This window comes from Maniola jurtina, chromosome 3, assembly GCF_905333055.1.
Source record: "Maniola jurtina chromosome 3, ilManJurt1.1, whole genome shotgun sequence".
Lineage (NCBI taxonomy): Eukaryota > Metazoa > Arthropoda > Insecta > Lepidoptera > Nymphalidae > Maniola > Maniola jurtina.
Window position 1 is genome coordinate 12,804,696 of NC_060031.1, and position 27,233 is coordinate 12,831,928.

The 27,233-nt window shown below is 38.8% G+C and overlaps 1 protein-coding gene across 1 annotated transcript; it reads right to left on the reverse strand.

Annotated features, from left to right (window-relative positions):
* Positions 1-380: 380 nt before the first annotated feature.
* LOC123879193 lies at positions 381-4,508 on the reverse strand. The gene is made up of 2 exons (XM_045926790.1): positions 3,243-4,508; positions 381-599 (listed from the first exon to the last, which is right to left on the reverse strand). Exons 1-2 carry the CDS (start codon positions 4,506-4,508, stop codon positions 381-383), a joined length of 1,485 nt encoding a protein of 494 aa, XP_045782746.1.
* Positions 4,509-27,233: the final 22,725 nt, after the last annotated feature.

Here is a 27,233-nt window from a genome sequence, read left to right on the forward strand (position 1 = left end):
CCGGATTTCAGAAATCGCCTCTTCTAGAATCCCTCTCATCCGCTCTATATCAAGGGAGACTGTTCCCTCAGTGTCTTCCTCCACAGGCAAATCTTGTGACGTGGTAATTGTCTCCTCGCGGACAGGCGCCGCCTGGGAGATGATTTGCTCTGCGGTAGGTGCTGAGACTTCCGGGACAGCCTCACGTCGCAATCGTTCGAGCTCGGTAGCGTTGAAGATGTTAGAACGCTGAATATACCGAGCCCGGTCTGCCAGGTTTTGTTCCGTGACAGTTAAGTTCGGCTCGAGCAGCAGGAACTCGCGGTACATTGCCGCTCGGTAGCCAGTCCGTCCGGTTTCCCCTCCTGTCGCCCTGTAGTACGCACGCATGACATTCTCGTTCATGAGAGAAGTCCAGCGCATGCGGCGTACACCACCAGCGGCGGGCGCCGAAGATTGGGCCCTGGTGGACCCTGTCGGAGCCAAGCCATCTGGTGGGGATGATGGATATGTCGACCGGCTAGGTGGCAGCGCCGGTCGACTGGTGGCACTGGCGGCCCGCATGCTGCCACGCCCAGCGCCAGCTCCAGGCGCGCCCTGGCGACCCCCAGGCAGCGGCCCTATTCGCTCATTCCTTTTTCCGTTACCCATCATATAAAAGGGGGGGGGGGGGGGCGAGTGGCGGCTACATCACTCGGGGTCCACTCAGGTCCCCGAGGAGGCTGTTTGCGGCCAGCGCGCCGAGCCTTAGGGAACTTGGATGTTGATCAGTTCCCCAGTTCCCTTAGTCGCCTCTTACGACACCCACGGGATGAGAGGGGGTGGCAACATTCTACTCTGCCGGTGCCACACGGCATTTATTATTATTATTATTATGTATATAACTCACTCTCACGCCCGGTTACAAAATAGATATATATAAAAGCCAAAGGGAATATAATATACTTACATACATAAAAATAAATAAACCTACATACACATTTACATAAATACATACTTGTACCGGGCGGAGGATTACGCCCCGGCAGGGGAGACCAAACGGCCGGGGGTCAGGGCGACAGGTTGAGAAAGCGGCGGACTATCCTAGCCGAGTCTAGCAAGACCGCTTTTTGCATCCTGGCTGCGAGCGAACTGCCACGGAACCCCAGTCGCCTCAGATGGTGAGCGAGGCTGACTGGGATCAACCCGTTTGCAGATATGACGATTGGGATGATTTCGGTGGACTCCACATGCCACATGTCGGAAACCTCGTGAGCCAGATCAAGATACTTGCGTTTTTTCTCCGTCTCAGCTCTCACGAGGTTCTCGTCATATGGAATGGTGATGTCCACCAAAAACACCCTCGACTTTGCCCGGTCCACCACCACGATGTCAGGCTTATTCGCTAGAATAGTCCTGTCCGTGATGATGGACCGGTCCCAATAGAGCCGGACTCCGTCGCGCTCGAGTACCGGCACCGGTGTGTACCTGTAATACGGCAACCTCTCATCCAGGAGACCGTACTTCAGAGCAAGCTCTTGGTGAAGGATTTTGGCTGCTTGGTTGTGTCTGTGCAGATACTCAGTGTTGGCAAGCGCCGAACATCCCGAAAGCACATGTCTGAGCGACTCACCGGGATGGCGACAAGCTCGACAGATGTCTTGAGTGCCATCCTTCAGAATGTACTTTCGGTAGTTCCGCGTCTTGACCACCTGATCTTGTATCGCACAGACAAACCCTTCGGTTTCCCCGAAGAGGTCACCAAAGCGCAGCCATTGCACGGACGCTTTTTTATCTACGTGTGGCTCATTAAGAGCTTTAAAAAAGCGTCCGTGCAACTCCTTCTCCTTCCACACGGTCTCCCGGTCAGAGGTGCTAAGTACCACCGGTTTCTGCCACTCGGTTTTGGCTAAGGATAGTGGAGTGAGTCCTTTATCACATTCTATGACGTCTCTATGCATGGGGGACCCCCTCATCGTCTCAAAGTAGGTTCTGAGATTGGATATCTCCCGGTTATGCATGGTCTTGACGCTTAATACGCCTCGCCCTCCACACTTCCGGGGGATATACAATCTCATCACAGACGATTTTGGATGGTGCATGCGATAGAGAGTCATAGTCGTGCGGACTTTTCTGTCCAGGGCGTCAAGTTCGGTCTGAGTCCAGCTGAGCACGCCAAAGGTGTACATGAGGACGGGCATAACCCATCCGTTATAAGCTCGGACCTTATTGGCGCCTGACAAATAACTTTTACAGATTTTTGTCAGACGGCCAAAAAAGGCCTCGCAAACAGACTGTTTCATGTCCGCCTCTTTTACACCTAGGGATTGTGACATGCCCAGATACCGGTATGACTCAGCTTCAGAGAGGGTCTTAATGTTGGATGGCTCGAGACTAATCTCGGCCGAATGAGTAACCTGTCCCCTCTCCACATGTATGACCGCACACTTGTCCAGTCCAAGCTCCATCCTGATGGACTTGCTGAACTCAGTGGTGATGTTCAGCAGCTCCTTCAGGCGGGTGGCATTGGGTGCCAGCAGTTTGAGGTCATCCATGTACAGAAGGTGAGGTACTTTTGTCCCTCCTCTCCGAAACTGAAAGCCTGTCCCCGAGCCCTCCAGTAGGGTGCTAAGCGGGTTCAGAGACAGGCAAAACCATAGCGGGCTCAGACAATCACCCTGGAAGATACCCCGCCCTATCCTTATCCGGTCATCGGCAGCCGCCAACCGCTCACCATGGAGACACAGGATCGTGCTCCACTGCCCCATGCATGCCTCCAGGAAGTCTCGAACTGCACTGTCAACTTTGTACAGCTCAAGGACCCTCAAGAGCCATGAATGGGGCACCGAGTCGAATGCCTTTTTGTAGTCGATCCAGGCGGCGGAGAAATTCCGACGGTTGCGTTTGACCAGTTGGCCCGCAACGGAGTCGATGAGAAGGAGCTCCTTAGTACCACGGCTACCGCCCCGACATCCGTTCTGAGCCCCAGACATGATGTTATTCTCGTCTATGTGACGGGAGATCTTGAGGCTCAGAACGGATGTCAGTGTCTTATAGATGGTAGTAAGACACGTTATGGGGCGATACTTAGCCGGATCGGTGGCATCGGTTGACTTTGGAGCTAGGTGAGTGATCCCGGTAGTGAAAAGGCTCGGGAGCGCCCTCTGCTCGAGAGCCTCTTGGAATTGTCGAGCCAAGGTCGCATGGCAAACCGAAAAACCTTTCAGCCAGTAGTGATGCAGTCCGTCGGGTCCCGGGCTTTTCCAGTTCGGGGCCCGCCTTACTGCACCAGCTACATCCTCCGCAGAGATGGCAACCGGGCTCATCGGTTCTATTCTGGCACATGCTTCCTCTACCGCCGCAATCCAAGGGCCCTCCTCATGTTCCACCTCTCTCGACCACACCCCCCGCCAGAAGGTGACTAGGTCGGCCGGGTCCGGTCGCTGAGAGGTAGAGCAGACTGCTGGGCACTCCAGTCTTTTGTAGAACCTTTTCTGATCACTCGAGAAGAGACGATTTTGCTGAAATCGCTCAACCCTTGCCGAGTATCGTCGGATGCGGTTCCCCCATGCAGCGATTTTCTGCTTCAGGTCGTCGATGCGCTCTGTTAGCTTTTGCGCGATGTCAGGCTGGTCCAACCTGACCCCACACCCGTTAAACGCAACTCTAACAGAGCGCACAATCCTTGGCCTAGTGTTGCCCGACCTGAAGCTTTGCAGTCTGCCAATGAGGACTCTAGCCAGAGTGATACGGTGTTCTATTCTCCTCTTCCAGGCCGGTTCCGGGCTGTGCCTTGTAGCAGCAGCACGCCGCGGCCCCAGAGTCTTGGCACCGATGAATCGGTGCACGGCCAGCGCCGCTCCGAAGAGAATAGAAGCCGTATCACCCAGGCCAGTGCTGCTCTCCAGATGTTGTGGCAGCATTTTGTTTATGGCCTCAATGACATCCCGCGTCGCTACATTTAGTGTAAGTCGGGAGAGCCGCGGACGATTCTCTAGAGGAGCGCTCCGGGTTTCAGAAATCGCCTCTTCGAGAATCCCTCTCATCCGCTCTATATCAAGGGAGACTGTTCCCTCAGTGTCTTCCTCCACAGGCAAATCTTGTGACGTGGTAATTGTCTCCTCGCGGACAGGCGCCGCCTGGGAGACGATTTGCTCTGCGGTAGGTGCTGAGACTTCCGGGACAGCCTCACGTCGTAATCGTTCGAGCTCGGTAGCGTTGAAGATGTTAGAACGCTGAATATACCGAGCCCGGTCTGCCAGGTTTTGTTCCGTGACAGTTAAGTTCGGCTCGAGCAGCAGGAACTCGCGGTACATTGCCGCTCGGTAGCCAGTCCGTCCGGTTTCCCCTCCTGTCGCCCTGTAGTACGCACGCATGACATTCTCGTTCATGAGAGAAGTCCAGCGCATGCGGCGTACACCACCAGCGGCGGGCGCCGAAGATTGGGCCCTGGTGGACCCTGTCGGAGCCAAGCCATCTGGTGGGGATGATGGATATGTCGACCGGCTAGGTGGCAGCGCCGGTCGACTGGTGGCACTGGCGGCCCGCATGCTGCCACGCCCAGCGCCAATTATTATTATTATTATAAGGCCTTCCGTCACCGGTGAATTCTAATTTGGTTCTTGCATGGAAAATTATGTGGTGTATTCTTATGTTATTTTCCAAAATCAATTTTGAAAGTACGATGCATAATGCGACAAAAAATCCATGCTGCCATTTTTGGGTTCCGTACCTGAAGCTGCCAACGAAATCCTACCACAGCCTCCGCTGAATGTCCGTCTGTCCGTCCGTTGGTCTGTCAGCGGTCCGTATAGGTACAGAGTGGAAATTTTCACAGAGTGTGTACTACTACAAAAATAAATAATACAAAAGATACTGCAAATTAAAAAAAAAAGAACATGTAGTATTTATATCTTGTATGGTACGTAACTCTTCGTGTGTGAATCCGACTTACACTCCCGGTTTTTTATGATTGCAACTTTAGAACTTTGAAATTGCAAAATTTATTGAAAAATCTCAAATATTTTGACGTATTTTTTTAATATCAACTAGCTTTAAAGTATTTTAATAAACTTTAGAATTGTGGAATCATCTGGGGAAAACTCATTATGGAATTCTGTAGCATGATAGAAGCGAAAGTTTTCCAGTTTTAATTAAGTCAGTTCTGTAGTTGTGAGCTAATCTATGCATAATTTAAAAGATAACAAGAAAAATTTCCATAGTTTTATAAACTTTTTACTGTAAGATTAAGTAAAATTAAAAAATAATGCCTATGCTTTTTTTGATCTTAGTAAGACATTTTAAACATCCATTCCATATACTAATTAAATACGAGAATGTGTCTGTGTGTCTGTCTGCTAATTTTTCACGGCCAATCCTTTTACCAGACTTTGACGAAATTGGGTACAGAGTTAGGTTGCATCTGGGAGACTGACATAAACTATTTTTTATTGCGGAAAATCGAAGAGTTCCTACGGGATTTTAAAAATTTGAAACCACGCGGACGAAATCGAAGGCATCTTTTGACTAATAGTCTCTTTCTAGGTTTGTGGTTCTACCAAAATTTGTTCAATAGCTTCGATGTCTGGAAAAACGAGTACAAAGTTGAACCTTTTTGATCGAAAAATAGAAATCTTTGAACCCGTGTTTCTTTAAAACTACATATTTTTAGAGAAATCTAGAAAACCACAGACACAGATATTACTTTCTAGCAAAATTTCATAGACTTTGGTTGCTTAATATTCCAATGAGAATCAAACTACGATTGTATGGAGTGGAGAGTTCCCTGTTAAGGCCCTTAGGAGACGTATAATTAAAGTTACCGTTTACCTACCTAAAGTTACATAACATAGTAACGAACCAATAAAATCGGTTTAGTATAACGAGCCAAAGGACCAACATTTACCTTGGTACTTCGGTAAAAGATAAATCTTATGGCACCACTTAAAAAAGCCAAGTTAGCACATAAATCTGTAATGTCCACAAAATGTCCATATATCAACTTTTGACAGATTTATTTTCATTATTGCGCGCCTCGTACCAGTGATAACAGTATTTCGCAATACTGAGAAATGCTTCTCGTTTGAGTCTAGTACACGTTGGCCCAACACGGACGAACAATGCAGTCGCCGAAAATATATACCTACCTTAGACTTTAGACTAACTTGGGAACATTTGGCACGACGTGTGGCCAGCGCTGACCAGGCACCGACTTTTTTGAGTTTTCATCAAGCGATTTCTACGAAGACAACGACGGAGTCACGGCGTGGACATAAGCTAGCTGTTGACTATCCAACAAACATATACGGAATATGTATTTACACAATAATTTTTAACCCCCGACCCAAAAAGAGGGGTGTTATAAGTTTGACGTGTGTATCTGTGTATCTGTCTATCTGTCTGTGGCATCGTAGCTCCTAAACTAATGAGCCGATTTTAATTTAGTTTTTATTATTTAAAAGGTGGCTAGATTGAGAGTGTTCTTAGGTATAATCCAAGAAAATCGGTTCAGCCGTTTGAAAGTTATCAGCTCTTTTCTAGTTACTGTAACCTTCACTTGTCGGGGGCGTTATAAATTTTTAATTTACACTAATTGTCAACATAATAACTCACCAAACGAATATAAGATCGTCTTCGTTAAAATATAAAGCTTACAGCATTAGGGATTAATTCGGCATGTCTTCTTTGGATTATCATCATCAAAGGGGATACATAATGTGTCTTAATAAGCTTCATATGGCTTTATTTTGTCACGATAGTAACACGTATAGATCAAAGCTTTCTTTAGGACTAATTATTATTAAGTTAATAACGTGTATAATTTAAGTTTTGCTGTGATTTCAACCATGCCCTTTAGAGCACTAAATATACATCATCCCTTACTCATCTCGAGCCCTGAGCCTATAGTATAACTTTTCAAGATGTAAAAAAATAAAGATTTCAATGTCAGGTCACCGTTTTTAGGGTTCCGTAGGTACCCGAAGGCTGCCAACGGTACCCTATGACTTAGCCTTCGCTGTCCGTCCGTCCGCCCGTGTCGGTCAGCGGGTACCTTGTGAAGTATAAGTAGAGAGTTAAAATTTATCACAGAATGTGTATTTCTGTCGCCGCTATAAAACATAATTGAAAATTCATGTCTTCCATGAAAATTAAAAAAATTGTGTTATTTCTTGTACAATGGCACGTGTGCGTATCCGACTCGCACTTGACCGATTTTTTCAGCCCTTTCTCTTAATAAATGTCAGAAATCTGTGATTTCTACCATATAGAGCCTCTGATGCTGAATGCTGAGCCTTGTAGTAATTTTACGTGCGTTACGTAGGAGCTTATAAGTGCTACGACCCGCTACAACAGACGTAGCACGTCGTAGCTTAGTCGCTACGGAATTAAATTGTTATTGGAATAGCTTTATAAAGCTAGGTATTTCAAATACCGCAACACCTATTAGCTGCGTTCAACTCGTATATTGGATTTCTTTTTTATTAATTGCACATAAATAAAGACTGTATAAAGAATAAACTTCTTGCATTCAGTATCAATTCGAAATGCATTAAAGTAAAGATGAGAAAAAGAAAAGAAAAGGAGTAAAGATCGTAAAACCCACAGAACTCTTATCACCATCTCTGGTGAGCATGGGTCTCCTCTCAAAATATGAAAGACCCGAAGACTTCACACGCCTCTGAGAACATTATGGTGAACCTTCAGGAATGCAGGTTTCTCCACGATGTTTACCTATCCTGTTAAAGCATAATGTTAAAGTTAATTAATGATATTTTATTAATTAAGACGCACATAACTGCGAAAAGTTAGAAGTATGTAGTGTACCCAGGATCGAATCTCGGATCCCCAAGAATAGGAGGCTAAGGTTTTAACCACTAGGCAGCTCTTGAGTGTTGTAAAGAGGAAAGATTTTTTTGTTGTTGCAAACAATCGCTAAATTCTGAAACTAATGCTGAACCAACTCTGGTAATTCTTTCATCATTATAAAGCTCCTTTATATAGAAGTACTCATAACGGAGGGTATTTATTAGGTATGTGTAGTATATTAAATTTCACTTGAGCGAATCCGGGCGGATCAGCTAGTTCTAAAGTAATAAAAATAACTATCCGATATTTTCAATGTAATTGCAAATCTTCCAACATTATCTTAGTATAATTACAATTTGGAATATTGCTGCAGAGAGTGCTACGCTATTGCGTCATATTTTATCAAGAGAAAGGAATAAAAAGTGTTGAACGCGAGCGAAAGCCCACAAAGATGATAAATGTCATGCATGTGGTAATATTGGAATCTGTACGACGCGACGTCCTTTTCACTGTGTATGTTTGTTTTAGTTTAAAGTAATTGGTATATATGACTCTATTTCATTACTAATATTATAAAATGCGAAAGTGTGTTTCTTGTTGGTTTTGTCCTTCAACCACGCCGCAACGGATTAACTTTTTTTTTTTGCACAGATTGAGTTAAAGACTTGAGCTAAAGAGAGTAAGATAGGCAATGTGTTTTTATTTATATTATTTCAAGGTATGAAATTAAAGATTTTGAAATGAGAATTTCAAAAAAAACCGAGTGCGAGCTATAAGTCGCTATGAGGACCCCGGATGTGATCTATGAAATCTATAATAATAAGAAAATAAAATAAAAAGAAACATTTCTCTTTTGTTTCTGTTATTTATTTATTTTGTTGTTTCCGTTATTTTATTGTTTGTTGTTTCTGTTATTTTATTTTTCGTTATTTCTGTTATTTTAGTTTTGTGAACGTTTTTTAAAGATAGGGTTAAATGAGAAAAATAAATACATGAAAGAAATAATAAAATGTTTATTTCATATTATCTTGTTACATCCAACATAGGTTTGATTTCGAACAATTTGCGTGCTTATTATTGGTGTAAGTACATATTTTTTTTTTTTTTAGAATGTTGCAAGATCAAGAATTGGCTATACTAGCTATTTTTTTAGATTTGAATGGAAATCACTCACGAATGTTTAAACCTCAGTTAACGTTAACCATTTTGAGTCACCAATCAAGGGATTAGGTACACATAACAGAGAGAGTGCTATACTAATATCTTTCCGTGCAGTTAGGATAACAAGTGTAAATTTAAAAATTTATAACACCCCCGACAAGTGAAGGTTACAGAAACTAGAAAAGACCGAAAAGATCTGATAACTTTCAAACGGCTGAACTGATTTTCTTGGACTATTCCGCGCCTACTATCTAAAGTATCTGAGTTTTCCAAAACATCATTTTCAAATAAATAATTATGTATTTAGGCAACGTCCATCTTGACAGCTTGACATTTGTCAATTGACATAATATTATGCACCTAACGGTTATCTAACTTTCTTTTCTACAAGAAAACTAGAAAAGAGCTGATAACTCTTAAACGGCTGAACCAATTTTTAACCCCCGACCCAAAAAGAGGGGTGTTATAAGTTTGACGTGTGTATCTGTGTATCTGTGTGTCTGTGTATCTGTGTATCTGTGTATCTGTCTGTGGCATCGTAGCGCCTAAACGAATGAACCGATTTTAATTTAGTTTTTTTTGTTTGAAAGGTGGCTTGATCGAGAGTGTTCTTAGCTATAATCTAAAAAAAATTGGTTCAGCCGTTTAAGAGTTATCAGCTCTTTTCTAGTTTTCTTGTAGAAAAGAAGGTTAGATAACCGTTAGGTTCATAATATTATGTCAATAGACAAATGTCAAGCTGTCAAGATGGACGTTGGCTAAATACATAATTATTTATCTGAAAATGATGTTTTGAAAAACTCAAATACTTTGGATCGTCGGGGGTGTTATAAATTTTTAATTTACACTTGTGTTGGATTATAGCTAAGAACACTCTCGATCAAGCCACCTTTCAAACAAAAAAAAACTAAATTAAAATCGGTTCATTCGTTTAGGCGCTACGATGCCACAGACAGATACACAGATACACAGATACACAGACACACAGATACACACGTCAAACTTATAACACCCCTCTTTTTGGGTCGGGGGTTAAAAAATGCTCGTACATTCGCTATGAAATATCGAGTTTGCGTAACTACTTACGCGATAAGTAGTTTCAAACACATGCCGCGTACTTTTATCATAAGATCGTTACCATATTATCGTTACACGTTATTTCGTGTCATGGTGAGAATTTAGAGGCTGAGGACAATTTATTTGCGTAAAGGCCAAGCAAATAAAATACTGCAAAGTAAACTGAACTCTATCTCCACTTCGTAAAGATCTATTATTATAGAACTCTGATTAAAAGTATCTGGTGCCTCACAGTATCTCACAGATACAAAAATAATAAAGATACAAATAGGACGTATCTATCTCTAGCATCCAAGGGAACGTAAATAAATAATTAAAGTATGCTCTATGGAATTCAGGCTAAGTAACTCATCGACATATAAGAGTGTAGTTGATGCTCGCGACTTCGGCCGCCTGGATTTAGGTTTTTCAAAATTCCCGAAGAAATTCTTTGATTTTCCACGATAAAAAGTAGTCTATGACAGTTTCCGGGATGCAAGCTACTTCAATACCAAATTTCATATGTTCGGTTAAACGACCTTAAAGAATCCCGTGGGAACTCTTTGATTTTCCGGGATAAAAGTAGCCTTTGTCCATCCCCGGCATTCAAGCTTCCTCTGTACCTTTCGTCAAACTCGGTTAGATGGATGGGCTGTGAAAAGCAAACAGATATTAGAAGAATGGATTCATTTCGGCTGTTAGAGGTTACTGATTATATTCAAAGCTTTTTTTCGTCTCTCAAAAGATTCAGACAAGTTTATCTGCATGTTTTCTCTTAATAGATAAAGGTAGATTAATCACGTCATCCGTAAAAAATAATTAATTATAAAGCTCCGAGCTCGTATTCTTTTATGTTAACGAGGAAGGAATATTGCTCCGCTGGTAATATTATTTATTACTTAGAAAATATTTACTGAACTATTCGCTCTACCAAATAGCCTTTATTGCTATTTCTAGGTCAATATTTTAAAGATTTTTCGCAACAATATTTACCACCAAATAAACACTTAGCAAGTCATCTTACGAGGTCCAAGGTTCGATCCCGTGCACGTACCTCTAACCTTTTTGGAGCTTTGTGCGTTTTAAGCGATTATATCTCTTGATTTAACGGTGGAGGAAAATATCGATAATATCTTCGAAAGAATATAAAATATTGCTCAATCGTCGGACTTTCAAGATCCCTATGCCTAAAATTAAAACTTGTTTTGCTAGGCGCTTCAGTCCATATGCTGAATCATTCATTTATAATAAAGTTGTTAGAACATGTGACATTAAGCATTGTTCCGTTAAACAAGCCAAAGTGAAAATTGTAGCATGGCTTGCTTCCTTAGGTTACGATGCAACAGAGAAACTTTTCCTGCATTTAAAATAAGGGCACTCTGTTACTACTTTTCATTTTGTTTTGTTTTGTTTTTAAACATTCACTTAGATATTAATGCAACGCAACTAAATTACTTCGTAGACACACACATCCTTATCTTTAACTTTATTTTTGTAATCTTAGAATAGCTGTTAAACTTAATATTTACGCTTAATGTTATACCTAATAATTGTAATACTGTTAGCTTTAATTTAACCGAGTGTCAAATAAAATTGTAAATGGAATATTGTCAACGCAAACTAGGTACCCACGACACAGGATTACCTAGTGTGGGTACCACCAGACACAGGGAAATTATTGTATAAGACTATATTTTGTTAATTAAATATTTTTTCATTTTCATTTTTCATTTTTTTTTCATCGTGAGGAAATTTGCATATCGATATAATATCCCTCTATGCCTGTAGTCTGCCAATACCCACATGGCCAGCGTGGTGGAATATGACCTAAACATTTCTCGTTGAGAGAGGAGACCCATTGCTCAGTAATGGGCCGGCGATGAGTTGAGAAGATGATGGAGCGAATGAATGAATGAATTAAAATTAATATTCTTTTATTGTACACAAATAAATTAGTACACAAAAAAACACATACAAAGCGAAACAAAATATAGGCAAGTAGGTACAATTTGGCGGTCTTAATATTCCAGGCAACCAACAACAGGCAAAGGTCGAATATTTTTTGATAGTGGCTGCAGTTTGCTAACGCTTGGCGGTTTCTGTTATTAAAGAAAATGGAAGCAAAAATGTAAATCTGAGAATAACTTCAACAGTGAAAAATCGTTCGGTCCATTCTTTCTAAATGCAGTTTCAAGTAATTTCGAAATTCCCAAATGCAAAATCGATCTTCGTATGCGAGCTAAGTCAATTAGGTGCCGGTTCTGAAACGCGCGGAACACCACTCGTGAACCAATTTAACTTGAAACTGGAAGCATTGATTCATGCCATTTCATAGAAGCTCTACCGCTCGTTTTACCGTTTATCACCTCAATATTTCACGCGTAAAATGATTTTGGCACTGCCTGAAATATTGTTAGAAGCATTAAATTTTCATTACCAAGGACTACCCGCACTTTGATGAGTGAGTCGTGTTTTGTAATCGCGCAAGAAAAAAACCTATTTAAAATAGTCAATACGTTTGTTCCAAATATCAAATAGTATTTATAGTGTACACAGTGTAACATAATGTCAATTAAATAATAAATTCAGTGTAATCTGCTGCAATTAAATCAATGCAAAGTCTTCAGTTTCGTGCATTATATAATTGAATGAATAAAGTGAGGCATAGTGTCTAAAACGAATAGAATATAATATATTACACAACAAATTCGTTCTTAGGCACAAAGATCTTTCAAGAATGGAGTGCAGTGCATGTAAGGGCCCACTAAAAAAAGATTTACATTTGCTATGTAACGGCTGTCAAGGTAAGTTCGATTGCGATTGCCTGGGGATAACTTCCGAGCAATATTTGTCAATGACGAGAGACTACAAAAAAACCTGGCTCTGTCCCACGTGTAAGTCTGGGACCCGCCGTAAAAAAATTAGGGATGACACTCCCGTAAAAAGCATTCCCACTACATCGACTATGTCCCTCGACCAAGACTGCCCGAGTACGTCACCTATCAATATTGAAACAACACAAAGTGGGGAACAGGCGCAACAGGTAACGATGGATAGTATCAGTGCACTGCTTGATCAAAAATTAAGCACGTCTTTTTCTTCTTGTATTGCCAACCTTAAAGATACCCTAATGAAAGAGATTAGAGATCAAATTAGCTCCGAAATCAGATCTGTTGCATCGAGTATTAAGGAGGAATTCGTCACTACAACTAATACCCTCAAGATAGAACAAAGCAATATTAAATTGGAAATGGGAAAATTAGACAAGAAAATAACAAATCTCTCCTTAAACATTAAGTCGGAACTAAATAACATACAGACTGCCTCCGCCGGATTAAAAAGTGAATTAAATGACATGTTCGAAAAATTTTCAAATGAGAACTCTCACAATAACTCTAAATTGAAAATTAGACAGGATCAAGTGGAAAAAGAGATTAATGATCTTAAGGCCTCCATCCAATTTACTTCCCAGCAATATGATGACTTGAAAGCTGGCTCGAGTTCTTCAACCAGCAACTCTAAAAGAATTAACTCACTAGACGAAGAAATTTCCTCGACTAAAAATATGTTGCAAGTGCTCCAAAGAGACCTAGATGACCAGCAGCAACGGGACCGCTTCCTCAATATCGAAATCGTTGGTTTACCGGAACGAAAAAGTGAAAACCTTGCTAAGCTTGTAATTAATATGTCAGAACATATTAACACCCCTATTACACTTCAAGATATAGACCACATTCACAGAGTTCAGCCACGCCAACAGATAGACGGGCGGTCTAGGGTTGTCGTGTGTAAATTACGGTCACGATTAACAAAAAGTAATATATTAGCGGGATTTCGGAAAGCGCGAGGCCTAAATACGGAGGACATCGGCATTGACGGACCCGCAGTTAAAATTTATATACGCGAACATTTAACTTCAAAAAACAAAGATTTATACAAGGAAGCCCGCCGAGCATGCGTTCAGAGAGGCTTTAAGTACTGTTGGATAAAGAACTGTAAAATCTTAGTGAGAAAAAACGACAATTGTCCTTTTTTTCAAATAAACACCTTAGAAGACTTAAAAAAGATAATATAATTAGCATTTTAATGAAGATATTTATTCAACAGTATTTGGCCATTTCGGATGTTAAAAATATTTGTTTTATTTCACGACTGTATCTTTGTTTAATTAGAAGCATACACAACACACTATTTCAATACACACTTACAATCATACTATTCTATATATCATTATGTAAGAAACACACATACCATAGTCCCCACACCTTAACACTTATTTACTCGGTCGCTTTTATCATACGAGTAATGTTTGTTATTATTAATAATATACTTATGGTGCACGTTATGCCAACCAGTACAGTTAACATTCTATCTTACATCTATCTTTTATATCAATTTCATGATTCCCGGTATATAAAATACAATCATAATGAAGTAGGTATTTTTTTTAGGCAATTTTCATACTATATTGTTAACATTATTTTGATATATTTAATTATATCCTAAAATGGGTAAGACTGGATTAATAATGTACTACCAGAATGTTCGTGGTATACGAACAAAAACAAATGATCTGTACAGAAATATTTTACTATATGACTATGACGTAATAGTATTAACCGAAACTTGGCTTACGGCTAGTATAGGAGACCGGGAGTTTTGCGATTTAAGATATGATATTTTCAGACATGATAGGGACATCTCAGCTTCAAATAAATCAATCGGGGGCGGTGTCATGATATGTGTAAAGCGAAGTTTAAACGCTACTGTACTGGATATCAAATCATCATGTCGCGCATTAGATATGGTATCGGTAAGTATTCCGTCCCGTTCTTTACACTCAAATAAAGATCTTCATATTCTTGCAACATACATACCTGGGAATACGAGCACTCAATCACATCTTCTTGAGGAACTTTTACTGTCGATTTGTGATCATAGCAATAAAATGGAAAATAGTAATTTCATGATTTTGGGCGATTTTAATATGCCCTTCATACAATGGTCAACGACTGGGCCCTCCTTTATGAATAAAGTCACTCAGAAAGTACAAGATGCAGGCATTAAACTAATTCAGCATTTAAATTTGATGGGGATGACGCAGCAATCTTTTTTTAAAAATTCCCATAATAACGTTTTGGATCTTGTGTTCTCAAATTTTTCTTTAGAACTATCACTGGATCTATCGCCTTTGCTAAAACAAGATGATTTCCATCCGGTTTTATTAATCGAAGCACCTATTTTATCTCCCAAAACATTAAGAACTGATCCTCATATAAAATTTAAATTTTATAAGGCAAATTATGACGAAATAATAAAATATTTGATGACAATTCCATGGAGTACATACCTAAATGAAGGTTCTTTGGATGATGCGGTGGACTGTTTTTATGAAAACCTTTACAATAGTATCTATAAGTTTGTACCCGTAATGGTAACGAGAAAAAGTGATGCTTATCCAAAGTGGTACAGTAAATCTCTCATAAAAATTATAAGAGAAAAATCCAAGGTCCACAGACGCTGGAAAAAATTTCAAGACCCCTTGGACTACCAAGAATTTTCCAGGTTGAGAAAGAGAGTACGTGAGGTTGAAACTGAATGCTACAATAAATATACTGATCTTACCGAACATTGCTTGGAAAAAGATTCAAAAAGTTTCTGGTCATATACGAAATCCAAGCGTAACACTACCAATTTACCAAGAAAACTAGTTTATAAAAATGTCGAATCCATTAGTAATAAGGATCACGCAGCTCAGTTTAATAAGTTCTTTTATAACGTTTTTTCTCAACCCCTTAAGCAATATCCATCTTCAAATCTCAGATCTCCAACTAACTCTAGTATGTCACACCTTCATTCCCTCAAAGTTGATAATAACGAAATTTCAAAAAGTATAGGCCAGCTTGATACATCTAAAAGCGCGGGAAGTGACAACATATCACCTTACTTTGTTAGACACGCATGTAAGGCTCTCATTACACCTCTAAGTATTATTTTCAATAGGTCATTAGAAGAAGGGTTCTTTCCGTCTAAGTGGAAAGAAGCTCATATTGTTCCGATTCATAAAAAAGGTAGTAAAAGTCACGTAGAAAACTATCGTCCTGTATCGATCTTAAATGTATTTGGCAAAATGCTCGAAAAAATTGTTTATAATTCAATATATCCAATTATTATAAGGGCGATCCCACCCGAACAACATGGTTTTATAAAAGGGCGATCCACATCATCCAATTTAATAACATTTACCGAAGACATACTATCATCAATGGATAATCGTGTACAGGTTGACGTGATCTACACAGATTTTGAGAAAGCCTTCGACCGTGTGGATCACGTGATCCTGTTAAATAAATTGGAATATCTAGGCATCCACGGAGATCTTCTGAGGTGGGTAAAATCGTATCTGACTAATCGTTCTCAAGCTGTAGTGGTTGGTGGCTGTAGATCAGATTTCTGTGAGATCCCCTCTGGAGTCCCACAAGGCTCGCATTTGGGTCCGTTATTCTATAACATATATTTGTATGACATTGATAAATGTTTTTTTTACTCGAGGTTTTTAATGTATGCTGACGATACCAAAATATACTTAGGAATTAACAGTGAAGATGATTGTGAGAAGTTACAGAGTGACCTTAATAGACTTTCTCGCTATTACAAAGAAAATAGAATACAAGTTAATATAAGTAAATGTCAGCACATCAGTTTTACAAGAAACAAAAATCCTATACAATTTAATTATACTATTGACGGCCAAACTATCCCCAAAATTGATAAGGTCCGCGATTTAGGAGTTATACTCGATAATAAAATGTCATTCAATCCTCATATTGAAACAATCACTAACAAAGCTTTCTCTATGCTTGGCTTTGTTTTAAGAACTTGTAAACCCTTCAAGAAAATTAGGACACTTAAGATTATTTATTCTGCATACGTGCGGAGCAACTTAGAATATTGCAGTAGCATTTGGTCACCTATCTACATAAAGCCTATAGAAGCAATAGAGAGGATACAGCGCAAGTTTATTAAACATTTAAACTTTCGTACTTACTTTGAACCTTCCGACTATAAAGAAAACTGTAAACACTATAATATACAAACTTGTGGGCAAAGGAGGCAAATAGCTGACATGTTAATGCTGTATAATATTATAAACGGTAAGATTGACAGTCCTCATCTTTTATCCAAAATACAATTAGTTGCACCCCCAAAACGCACTCGGCATACATCACTGCTTCACGTTGATTTTAAAAGAAAAAAATACTCACAAAATTCACCCATTGCTAGAATAACTCGCACCCATAACAAACATTACTCGGAAATTGACCTTTTTCGCCATTCTAAAAAGACATTTAAGCGACACCTTTCACTACTCCACAAATAAAATTTTTTTTTTTTTTTTTCTCTCTTACACGCAAGTGCAACATACTTAACATCATCTCACACACACACGCACACACTCACATGCACACACACACTCACACACATAAACACATTCTTGTTTGTACGTTAAACATTAATTCGTTAAATGCTTCATAATTATATCCAATATTATTATTATGTTATGTTATTTTTTATTTAGGCTACCTGAGATACTGTTTTTTTTATACGTATAAAATTATTTATTTATTTTCTTAACCCACTTTTGATGTATTTACTTAATTAATTCTGGTTTTTTTTTAGTATCTAACTATGTATCACTCACTCAGACAAATTATTATAATTATTATTTTCGAGAAAATCTGTAATTAGCCATATTTATCGATGTAATTAGTATTAAGACTCTTATTAGTATTACTTCGCTGTAGATTTTCCTTCTATAAATAAAATAAAAAAAAAAATAAAAGGTAATTTATGACCATAAAGTTTTATTTTACTAGCTTTTGCCCGCGAATCCTCCATTGGAATTTTACAGTTAATTTTACTTTTAAGACGGGTTATAATATAATTTAACAGTCTCGTGGTAGCATGTTCGAATGTCGATGATGCGGTTCTGTGTTAGATTTCCATGTCAGACCAAAAATAGTTACCAAGATATATCAGGTTTTCGGAGTTAGGAATCGGAGAAATTCGGAGTTAGGAATTTGGCGGTGTTTCAAACCCGTGTTTCGTAGAACATCCCATAAGCCTATCTGCTAAACGGATTTAATTCAAGTTTTTACCAATAGATCAAAATTCCCTTATATTTATTTAAGGCTTAAGGCCGCCAAAACTGGGAGAGGGAAGAATGTGAAAACTCTTGTTTCATACACAAAAATAATAGAAAATCATAAAAGAATAGTATACTTATGTTAAAGCACGTCTGTCTTACTGTTACCTTTGCACGGCCCGCCCGACAACAACCAATTTTGACAAAATTTGGCACAGATGTATTTTGTAGCCATGGTTTGTAGCTTGCAACCCGGAGACAGACAAATCAAAATCGCGGGCATCACTTGGTAATGGAAAATCAATTAAGTAGTATTCAATTGAGTATACCTACTCATTTTTTATAGTGTGATCAACTGACCAACCTATTCCTGTTTTACCTCAACCTACATATATATGGTTATTGTATCAGTACAGAATATGACGAAAAACAGAAAAGCGAAGAAATTCAGTCAAGTGAATTGTGTCAACCTACACACCCTATGCATAAAACAAAATCACTTAGGCTCGTCACGGCTCAATGGGCTCAGGGAGAAAATAAATCTATCTGTTCCCTCGGGATATCATCCATATTGAATCTATTATGTACCCATGTCACCAGTCACTGAAAACCTTGCTGCCGCAGTGGTGAGCGCTATGGTCTTATGAAGATCCGGGGTCTGATTTCCAGATGGTTCAGCTTAGAAAATTATTTTTATAATATAAATATGTTTTCGATTTGATTTATGAAATGACGAATTGAAACTAGTTGGGCATATTCCGTCAAAAAAACTGGCCAAGTGCGAGTCAGACTCGCGCACTGAGGGTTGAACCATACTCGGGTATTTTTTTACAACATTTTGTACATACATAAAAATAAATAAAAATCTGTTTTAGGATGAACAGACAGACAGACAGACCGACAGACAGACAGACAGACAAACAGACAGACAGTCAGACAGTCAGACAGGCAGACAGACAACAAAGTGATCCTATAAGGGTTCCGTTTTTCCTTTTGAGGTACGGAACCCTAAAAAGGGAGCTTGATCCAGCAATGTGTGTTTGGTCCGGTCTGGTAAGAGGATTCGGCCCTGGACAGGTATTTACCAACCTACTGGTATATCCATTCCGCTACGATGTAGGTAGTATTTCTATCTGCCAATTGCGTAGGTCAGCGTTAGTCTGTTTCCGTCAGACAGAATTGCAGCTTTTAAACCATGGCACTATAACTATAGATATTTGGTACCTCCTCGATAAAAGATGACGCCCAATAAAATATCAGTTTGGCTACCCTTTTTTTGTCGCATGTGAGTTATAAATATTTCTTTCATCTGAAAAAAGATCAGAGTTCTTTTAAACAATCCATCAAGTCGCGCCTAAAGATTTTTTGTTCAAAAACAAAATCACTCGGGCTCGTCTCCATGGGCTCACTCGGAATGCCTAACGGCTCCCGAGGGGTATATCCTCCAAATTGAATATATTATTTCTAACACCAATCTATATCAAAGAACCGTGAAAATGACAAGCAAAGGAGGTAGGTTTGACCCTAAACATAAAACAAGTGTAAATTAAAAATTTATAACACCCCCGACGATCCAAAGTTTCTGAGTTTTCCAAAACATCATTTTGAAATAAATAATTATGTATTTAGGCAACGTCCATCTTGACAGCTTGAGATTTGTCTATTGACATAATATTATGAACCTAACGGTTATCTAACCTTCTTTTCTACAAGAAAACTAGAAAAGAGCTGATAACTCTTAAACGGCTGAACCAATTTTTTTAGATTATAGCTAAGAACACTCTCGATCAAGCCACCTTTCAAACAAAAAAACTAAATTAAAATCGGTTCATTCGTTTAGGCGCTACGATGGCACAGACAGATACACAGATACACAGATACACAGACACACAGATACACAGATACACACGTCAAACTTATAACACCCCTCTTTTTGGGTCGGGGGTTAAAAAATACACAGGAATATGACAAAATATTTAAGCGGTGTGTAATTTCTTAAAATTATTTTTGGAAAAGGAATTTTCATTTATAAGTAGGTACGTACCTTACTACCCTACACCTACCTGTAAGACCTTGACAGGAAAATGTCAATGATCCAACTATAGATTTTTTTCTGTAGATGAAAAGTCATTGTTAACAAACACTTTGAATATGGAACTTTGAAGATTATCTTTTACGCATCTTTGACACACATGAACAAATTCTATTCATATTAGCTCTATTTCTACTTTGACGCGATATGAGTGGTTTTAATCACACATAGCTCACTATGTACCTATACTAAACAAGATCCTTACGCATTACTACTACATTAATTTTTACTAAAAATAGTTATTCCAATAATAGTACAATGGCAAAAAAATCCTTCCAAATGGCCAAAAAAGTTCACAATTGTTTTCACGTAAGTACCTACGTCCTACAGACTACAAGTTTCCACCGCAAATTAAAATAACCGATAATTAATAAATAACTAAACTAATACCATGCTTAAAATTTAATTAATTTGCTAGTTAATTAAATAATAATAAACGCACAATAGCTATTAACACGGCGTCTCCTAAGTAAATTGGATATAAGTCTCGTTAGCTAATAATTGAGCGTTATGTTATCCTCCTCCCGTGGGGGGTGACCCCGACCGCGCGTGATTAAATCTGCTTTTGTGGTCATAAACGATACGAATATTGGGTAAAGGAGGTTATAACACAAGATCACCACCTCGTTAGGATTATTAATTATTACATTACCCAATACTGTTTCTCTACGTAGGCATGCTGTAGGTATATTATTTTAAACCAAAATAATATTACAAGTTAGATATAAAATTATAAAGTGTACAGTAAAGAGACATATAAAAATATTATAGGGAGTAAAAGAGTCCTAATAATAGGATATAAAATATTTCTCAGGTTTTTAAAGAGGTATTTACATCAGGCAAACAGCTCTAGATATATAAAAAGCCATTCCATTTTATTCAGTAACCAAAACTAAAGCTTAAAATTATAGAAACTTGTACAAAGACGTGAAGTTGAATTTTTAACATATTCGTTTCCAGGGGAATTTTGTCCAATCACATGGAAAGTGACAGTCGGAAAATTTTTGAAACGAAAGATTTTGGAAACTTTTTGGAAAGAAGCCGCTCAAGAGGCCAAACATTATTTTTTTATGAGTACAAATCACAAACGTGTTATCATTGTTACAAGTACATAAACCTAAGTGTGTGGTTCATAAAACAACAGGATAAAGGCTTGAGATATAAGGGTAAAGTGGCTTATATTTTGTATTGACTCTAACCTAATGATAGGTATCCGTATTTAGTTTACGACGGGCTTAGAGAAAATGTTTCGCGAAAATTGGGCAGCGTCGAACAAAGGGGATAAAAAAGGTCTTCCAGGGGTCAGCGGCCCAATAGGTGTATCTGGTTAATACAACGGAAAATTGTGGGGAAAGTCATAGTTACCTGCATCTCAAATTAATTTGGCCCTAGCCTTTGACCATGGGGTAGCTATAAGCTATGTTACATTTTTTTAAATTCACTATAGACACTAGGCACACACGCTTGACCATAATCGCACCTGATGGAAAGTGATGATGTGGCCTAAAGATACACACACAACAGACGGAAACGGAAGCGGAAACCAGCCCAGAGAGAAGTGGCCTAAAGATGGGACTCGTTTACCTAGAAGATGCTTATTCACTTTAGATACAGATTAGATTGTCCATTTTCTTCCATGTCGCATTCCTCATTGCTGCGGGTCATGACCCTTATTCATTAATTTCATAATGATGGGGGCTATTCCTTATGGTATCTGCTATCTCTAATATATTGAACAGCTTGTCGCAGATTTTTAGCATCTTACTCAAATAAAAGAATTATAAAATCTTTAGATAGGTACTAATTTAGTTATTTTTAATATCTGTGAGACTTTGATTAGGGAAAATACAATATCTGGGCGCGCTAGCAACACAAAAATAAATTAGTTAGGAATACATAAATGATATTACCTTACAAGCCTCGGGTCAGTTATTACTCGAAAATCGTATTCCTTTATAGGCCTCATTATCAATTCCAAATCTAATAGGTACGTGAAAAAATATTGTTAGGGTCTGCCCTTCGTCGACCTTTTTCAAGTAGGTACAGGACCTACTTAGTGGGTTATGAAATACTAAGTACTGAGCCTGGGACTCCTCTCAGAATGAGAAGGGTTTGGGCTACCTTCACACACCTTTGAGAACATTATGGAAAACATGGAGAACTCTCACGCATGCAGGTTTCCTTAGAATGTTTTCCTTTACCGTAAAGCAAGTGATATTTTATTGCTTAAAAATAGCCTAGTCGTTTAGACGTTGGCCTCCTATGGGTGGTCAGAGGTTCAATCCCGGGCACGCACCTCTAACTTTTCGCAGCATTTAAAATAAACTTAAAAGACTTAAAATTATCTCTCCATTTTCTACAACCGCACCGTACGCCACCAAAAGTAGTTTCACCATTACCACTTGGGCGCCCAATCAACCCGGTTATGCAGCCTTTTGCTCCACGCATATAGTATGCAAATTGTAGGACCAACGCCCTTTTCGGCGGTATTCCCACTGAATTCCAACATGGGATTATTCAAGGGCCTGGGCGGACAACAAATTCCTGAAAAGCCAGCAACGCAGCAAGCCTCTGGTCTCTGGTATCCAAATGTTCAAGAGCGGCGGTATACACTTAATATTAGGTGACCTACCGGCTCGTTAGCTCGCTATTTACATATTAAAAAAATTAATGACGTCTAATTAAAAATTAATGACCAACTATGCAGGGGAAAATGTGATTACCTACTTTTTCAGGTTACATTGGGAATAGCTACCTATATCTATGCGTTCTTAAATTATTATTTGCACACCAGCCAAGTAATAGAATGTTATTAATAAAATACACACAAAGGCAAGTCATTGCACAAAGGCTTAGAATTTCATTTATTTGCTGTGCAATCCCAAAATATAATAATAAGTTTTAACATTAAAATACTTAATATAATACCTAGGTACGTACATACATACATGTACCTATAGATAAATAGTGAAAATCAGTGTGCATGTTTATGACAAAGGGTACTAGCAGTGATAAAGAGTACTAGCAGTTGTTACGAGTACCTAATTATGATTTATGATATGCACATGACTGTACTTACTATGTGTACCTAGGTACTCAGTGTACCCACATTTTACCAAAACGACATTCAGCATTCCTAGCGCGCCATGATGACCTAGATTTTCAAATCATTATAAAAGTCAAGAGTCGGGCGGGTTTAATAGACTCGACGGAATGCAATCTCGGCGTTTAGCTTTAAATGATTTTCTGTAGATCGCAGCTACATCAAAGTTATTTAAATTATTTTTTATTAAATATGATAAAATGCCTATCAAAATTTTTTATTCGGCACATTTTTTTACTTTTTATAATTTACGTAGCATCGCTTATAAGTGCGCATGAATTTAATAATTTTTTTACCTATTATAATATAATGTTTACCTACTTGGCGCACTACAAAAGTTGTGGACACTTGTCATCGATATACAATATCAGTGTATGTAATAGTTTGTAAGTATATAGTATAATGTAAAATGTGTATATTGTTAGTAAATAAAAAATAGATTGTATGCTTGCCTACCTTAAAATTTAATCATGTAGGTACCTAAGTAAGCATGCAGTTTACACGCTCCTTGGTAAAGGAAAACATCGTGGCAACGAAGAGCTTCTCATGTTCTGGTAAACTATTTTCAGGGATAAAGTGTAAGCATACCTACTCTACTTGTGTATTTCCTTCGTGATATTTTAATTGCTTAAAACGCACTTACCATCGCAAAGTTAGAGATGTGTTAGTTAGAGTTAGTGTGCCCGGAATTGAACCCCGACCTCCCGAATAGAATACTTACTTACTTAATTTAACCACTAGGCAAGCTAATTAGCTAATTAGCGTTTTGGTAGATGTCGCGTAGAAACTGATTATAGGTTATTAGACTGTTAAGTATATTATAATATGATAGTTTTAATTAGTGCTAATACCACTACTAAATTACCTTTGTCACTTAGGTACTTCCAGGTGAGATCGATTGCAGTCAAGGGCTAAAAAATTTTATTTCGGATCTCGCTTTTCATGTTCATAAGGTAGGAATACTGACTTAGTCTATTATATTTAGAGTAAATATGTTTGTTCTGCTTTTCAACGTTGGAGCTCTTATAGTTTACTTTTACAATGGCTATATACACACAGACAGTCGGACTTCATGAAACTACAAGAGTTCCTTGTTTTATCACGGAACCCTAAAAACAACAAAATTCAGTAAGAAAGCTAATTTGTAGTCTCATCATGTATCGTATAATGAATCTCTTCTTGACGTTACGAGTAGAAGTTACATGGAACACGGGAAAAAGCATAATGAGCGAAGTTGGAATTTCACAAAACATGCTTTGAATTTACAATATAATTAGCGTTCAAGCTTTGGATACATAGTTAAACTAGCCATTGTCAGCGATACAAATCCGCTAGAGGGGGCATTTCATAGGAACAATACGTTCCAGCGAACATCGGTATCCGTAGTCCTGTCAATCAATCGTAATCCGCTTGAGACGCAGTCCGTTTGTAAAAATTAAACTTGCGCGATAGCTCTAAATTATTAATTCACGTTATCATATTATTTGTGAAGGTACAGACAGCTTTAAGTAGGTACGCTCAGCGTGCTATGTTACGTGTCTCTTTCGAGGGACAAAATACGCACATAACAGGAAATCCGTAGGAGAACCAAAGTGACCGACATAGCTCGGTTAAGCGGATGGGTTTTTGGGAACTCTTTAATTTTCCGGGATAAAAAGTAGCCTCCGTCCGTCCCCGGGATATAAGCTAACCCTGTACCAGATTTCGTCAGAATAAGTTAAACTGTTGGGCCGTCAAAAGGCAGCAGACAGACAGACATACAAACACACTTTCGCATTTATAATATTAGTATGGAAGTATGGATAAAGCGCCGCATCTAGTGGAACATTTGTATTGCTGGCCATTGTATAATCTGACTAATTAGCTAGCTAAGAAATTCAGAAGCAGCCGGAGTTGGAAAGTTGGTGTTACTGAGAAAAAAGTCGACCAAGTGCGAGTAGATAGATTTTGTAGGCACATTCCTCGAATTTACAAATATTTTCTTCTTCTTTGTCGTTACACTCTTGGCAGAGCGGTCGTGGTCATCATGAAGTGACGTTTTGGGGGGCAGATGTTACACGCCTCACGAGCATTCGCCACTTCTCCCTGCTGGTTGACATTCTGGTACATTCGGCACCGCCCACAGCGGACTAAATTTGGTCGGTCCATCGCGTAGGCGACCTTCCTCGCCCTCTGGTACCCTCCACCTTGCCCTGCACCACAAGACGCTCAATGGAGTCACTCTCACGCCGGGAGACATGTCCGAAGAACTTTAGTATGCGACCCTGTACTAACGCCGAAAGACGTTGTTTAATGCCTACAAATATTTTAGTAGGTAATAATTACTGGGGTTTTATTAGATTTTCGCTTAGTACCTAGCCCTCGTATCTCAGAGAGTATAGGTACATAAATCCGTTGGTCATAGTCATCTTTCTCCGGTCGTGTCGGATTTCCGTCCCATCAAACTATGTGAACGAGGGAACAAAAAGTGCACCTATGTTTGTGTACACACGTAAAGCCATGCGTACTATCTGCGTATGTTGCAGACATTCGGTTAGGACCATACCTACTAGGTACTACACATAGCTATTTTTAACCCCCGACCCAAAAAGAGGGGTGTTATAAGTTTGACGTGTGTATCTGTGTGTCTGTGTATCTGTGTATCTGTCTGTGGCATCGTAGCGCCTAAACGAATGAACCGATTTTAATTTACTTTTTTTTGTTTGAAAGGTGGCTTGATCGAGAATGTTCTTAGCTATAATCCAAAAAAATTGGTTCAGCCGTTTAAGAGTTATCAGCTCTTTTCTAGTTTTCTTGTAGAAAAGAAGGTTACATAACCGTTAGGTTCATAATATTATGTCAATTGACAAATGTCAAGCTGTCGAGATGGACGTTGCCTAAATACGTAATAATTTATTTGAAAATGATGTTTTGGAAAACTCAGATACTTTAGATCTTAGGCGCGGAATAGTCCAAGAAAATCAGTTCAGCCGTTTGAAAGTTATCAGGTCTTTTCGGTCTTTTCTAGTTACTGTAACCTTCACTTGTCGGGGGTGTTATAAATTTTTAATTTACACTTGTATAAATTACTTATTATGAAATATATCTCAATCGCATTCCTAATACAAAATACCAAAAAATAATATAAAACAGTTATAGCGTTTTTTCTTACAATAAACATTCCAAAGACCAAATGAAAATATGATTAGCTATTTTCCTCAGCAATTTCTCTTAGTAAATAATTTATCTCTTTCGTTCTTTTCTCTTAGAACATTCATTAGATTATAAATATATATATATGTTATGTACTCACCTCAGACACGTAGCCAAGCTATGTTGTTCCCGCTTCTAATCGACACTAATGGAATAAGGAATGCTCCGACCACATCTGCTAGGAACTAAGTGTGTATATGTACCTATACGATATATGTACTATGTACATATTTACCTAATTTGAATAGATTTAAATAGATTTGCTTAATCCCTTTGATTATATTCAGGTGTAGACAGTAGACATACCCGGCATAGATGATGGGAACTATATGGACAATTTATTACACCCCCGACAAGTGATACAGTAACTAGAAAACAGCTGATAAGTTTCAAACGGCTGAACCGATTTTTTTGGATTCACTCTCGATCAGCCACCTTTCAAACAGAAAAAAACTAAATTAAAATCGGTTCATTAGTTTAGGAGCTACGATGCCACAGACAGATACACAGATCAAACTTTTACCACCCCTCTTTTTGGGTCGGGGGTTAATAAAATACACTATCTCAGAGACTGACTTTATTATTTACGGCAGATTTTTTTGAATAAACTTTTACAAATGCTTTGGAATGTCGAATAATTTACCTACCACTTACTTTTATACATAGTATTATTTTAAAGCCAATTTTTGAAAAGAGCTACCGCCGAGTTTCTTGCTGGT

What these genes read in the sequence shown, in the direction of transcription:
- LOC123879193 (XM_045926790.1), bottom strand. Translation starts at nt 4,508, where the DNA reads ATGCGGGCCGCCAGTGCCACCAGTCGACCGGCGCTGCCACCTAGCCGG. An exon ending in CGGAGGATGTAGCTGGTGCA is followed by an intron (nt 600 to 3,242) that starts GTAAGGCGGGCC and finishes ATGAGCGAATAG; the next exon opens with GGCCGCTGCCTGGGGGTCGC.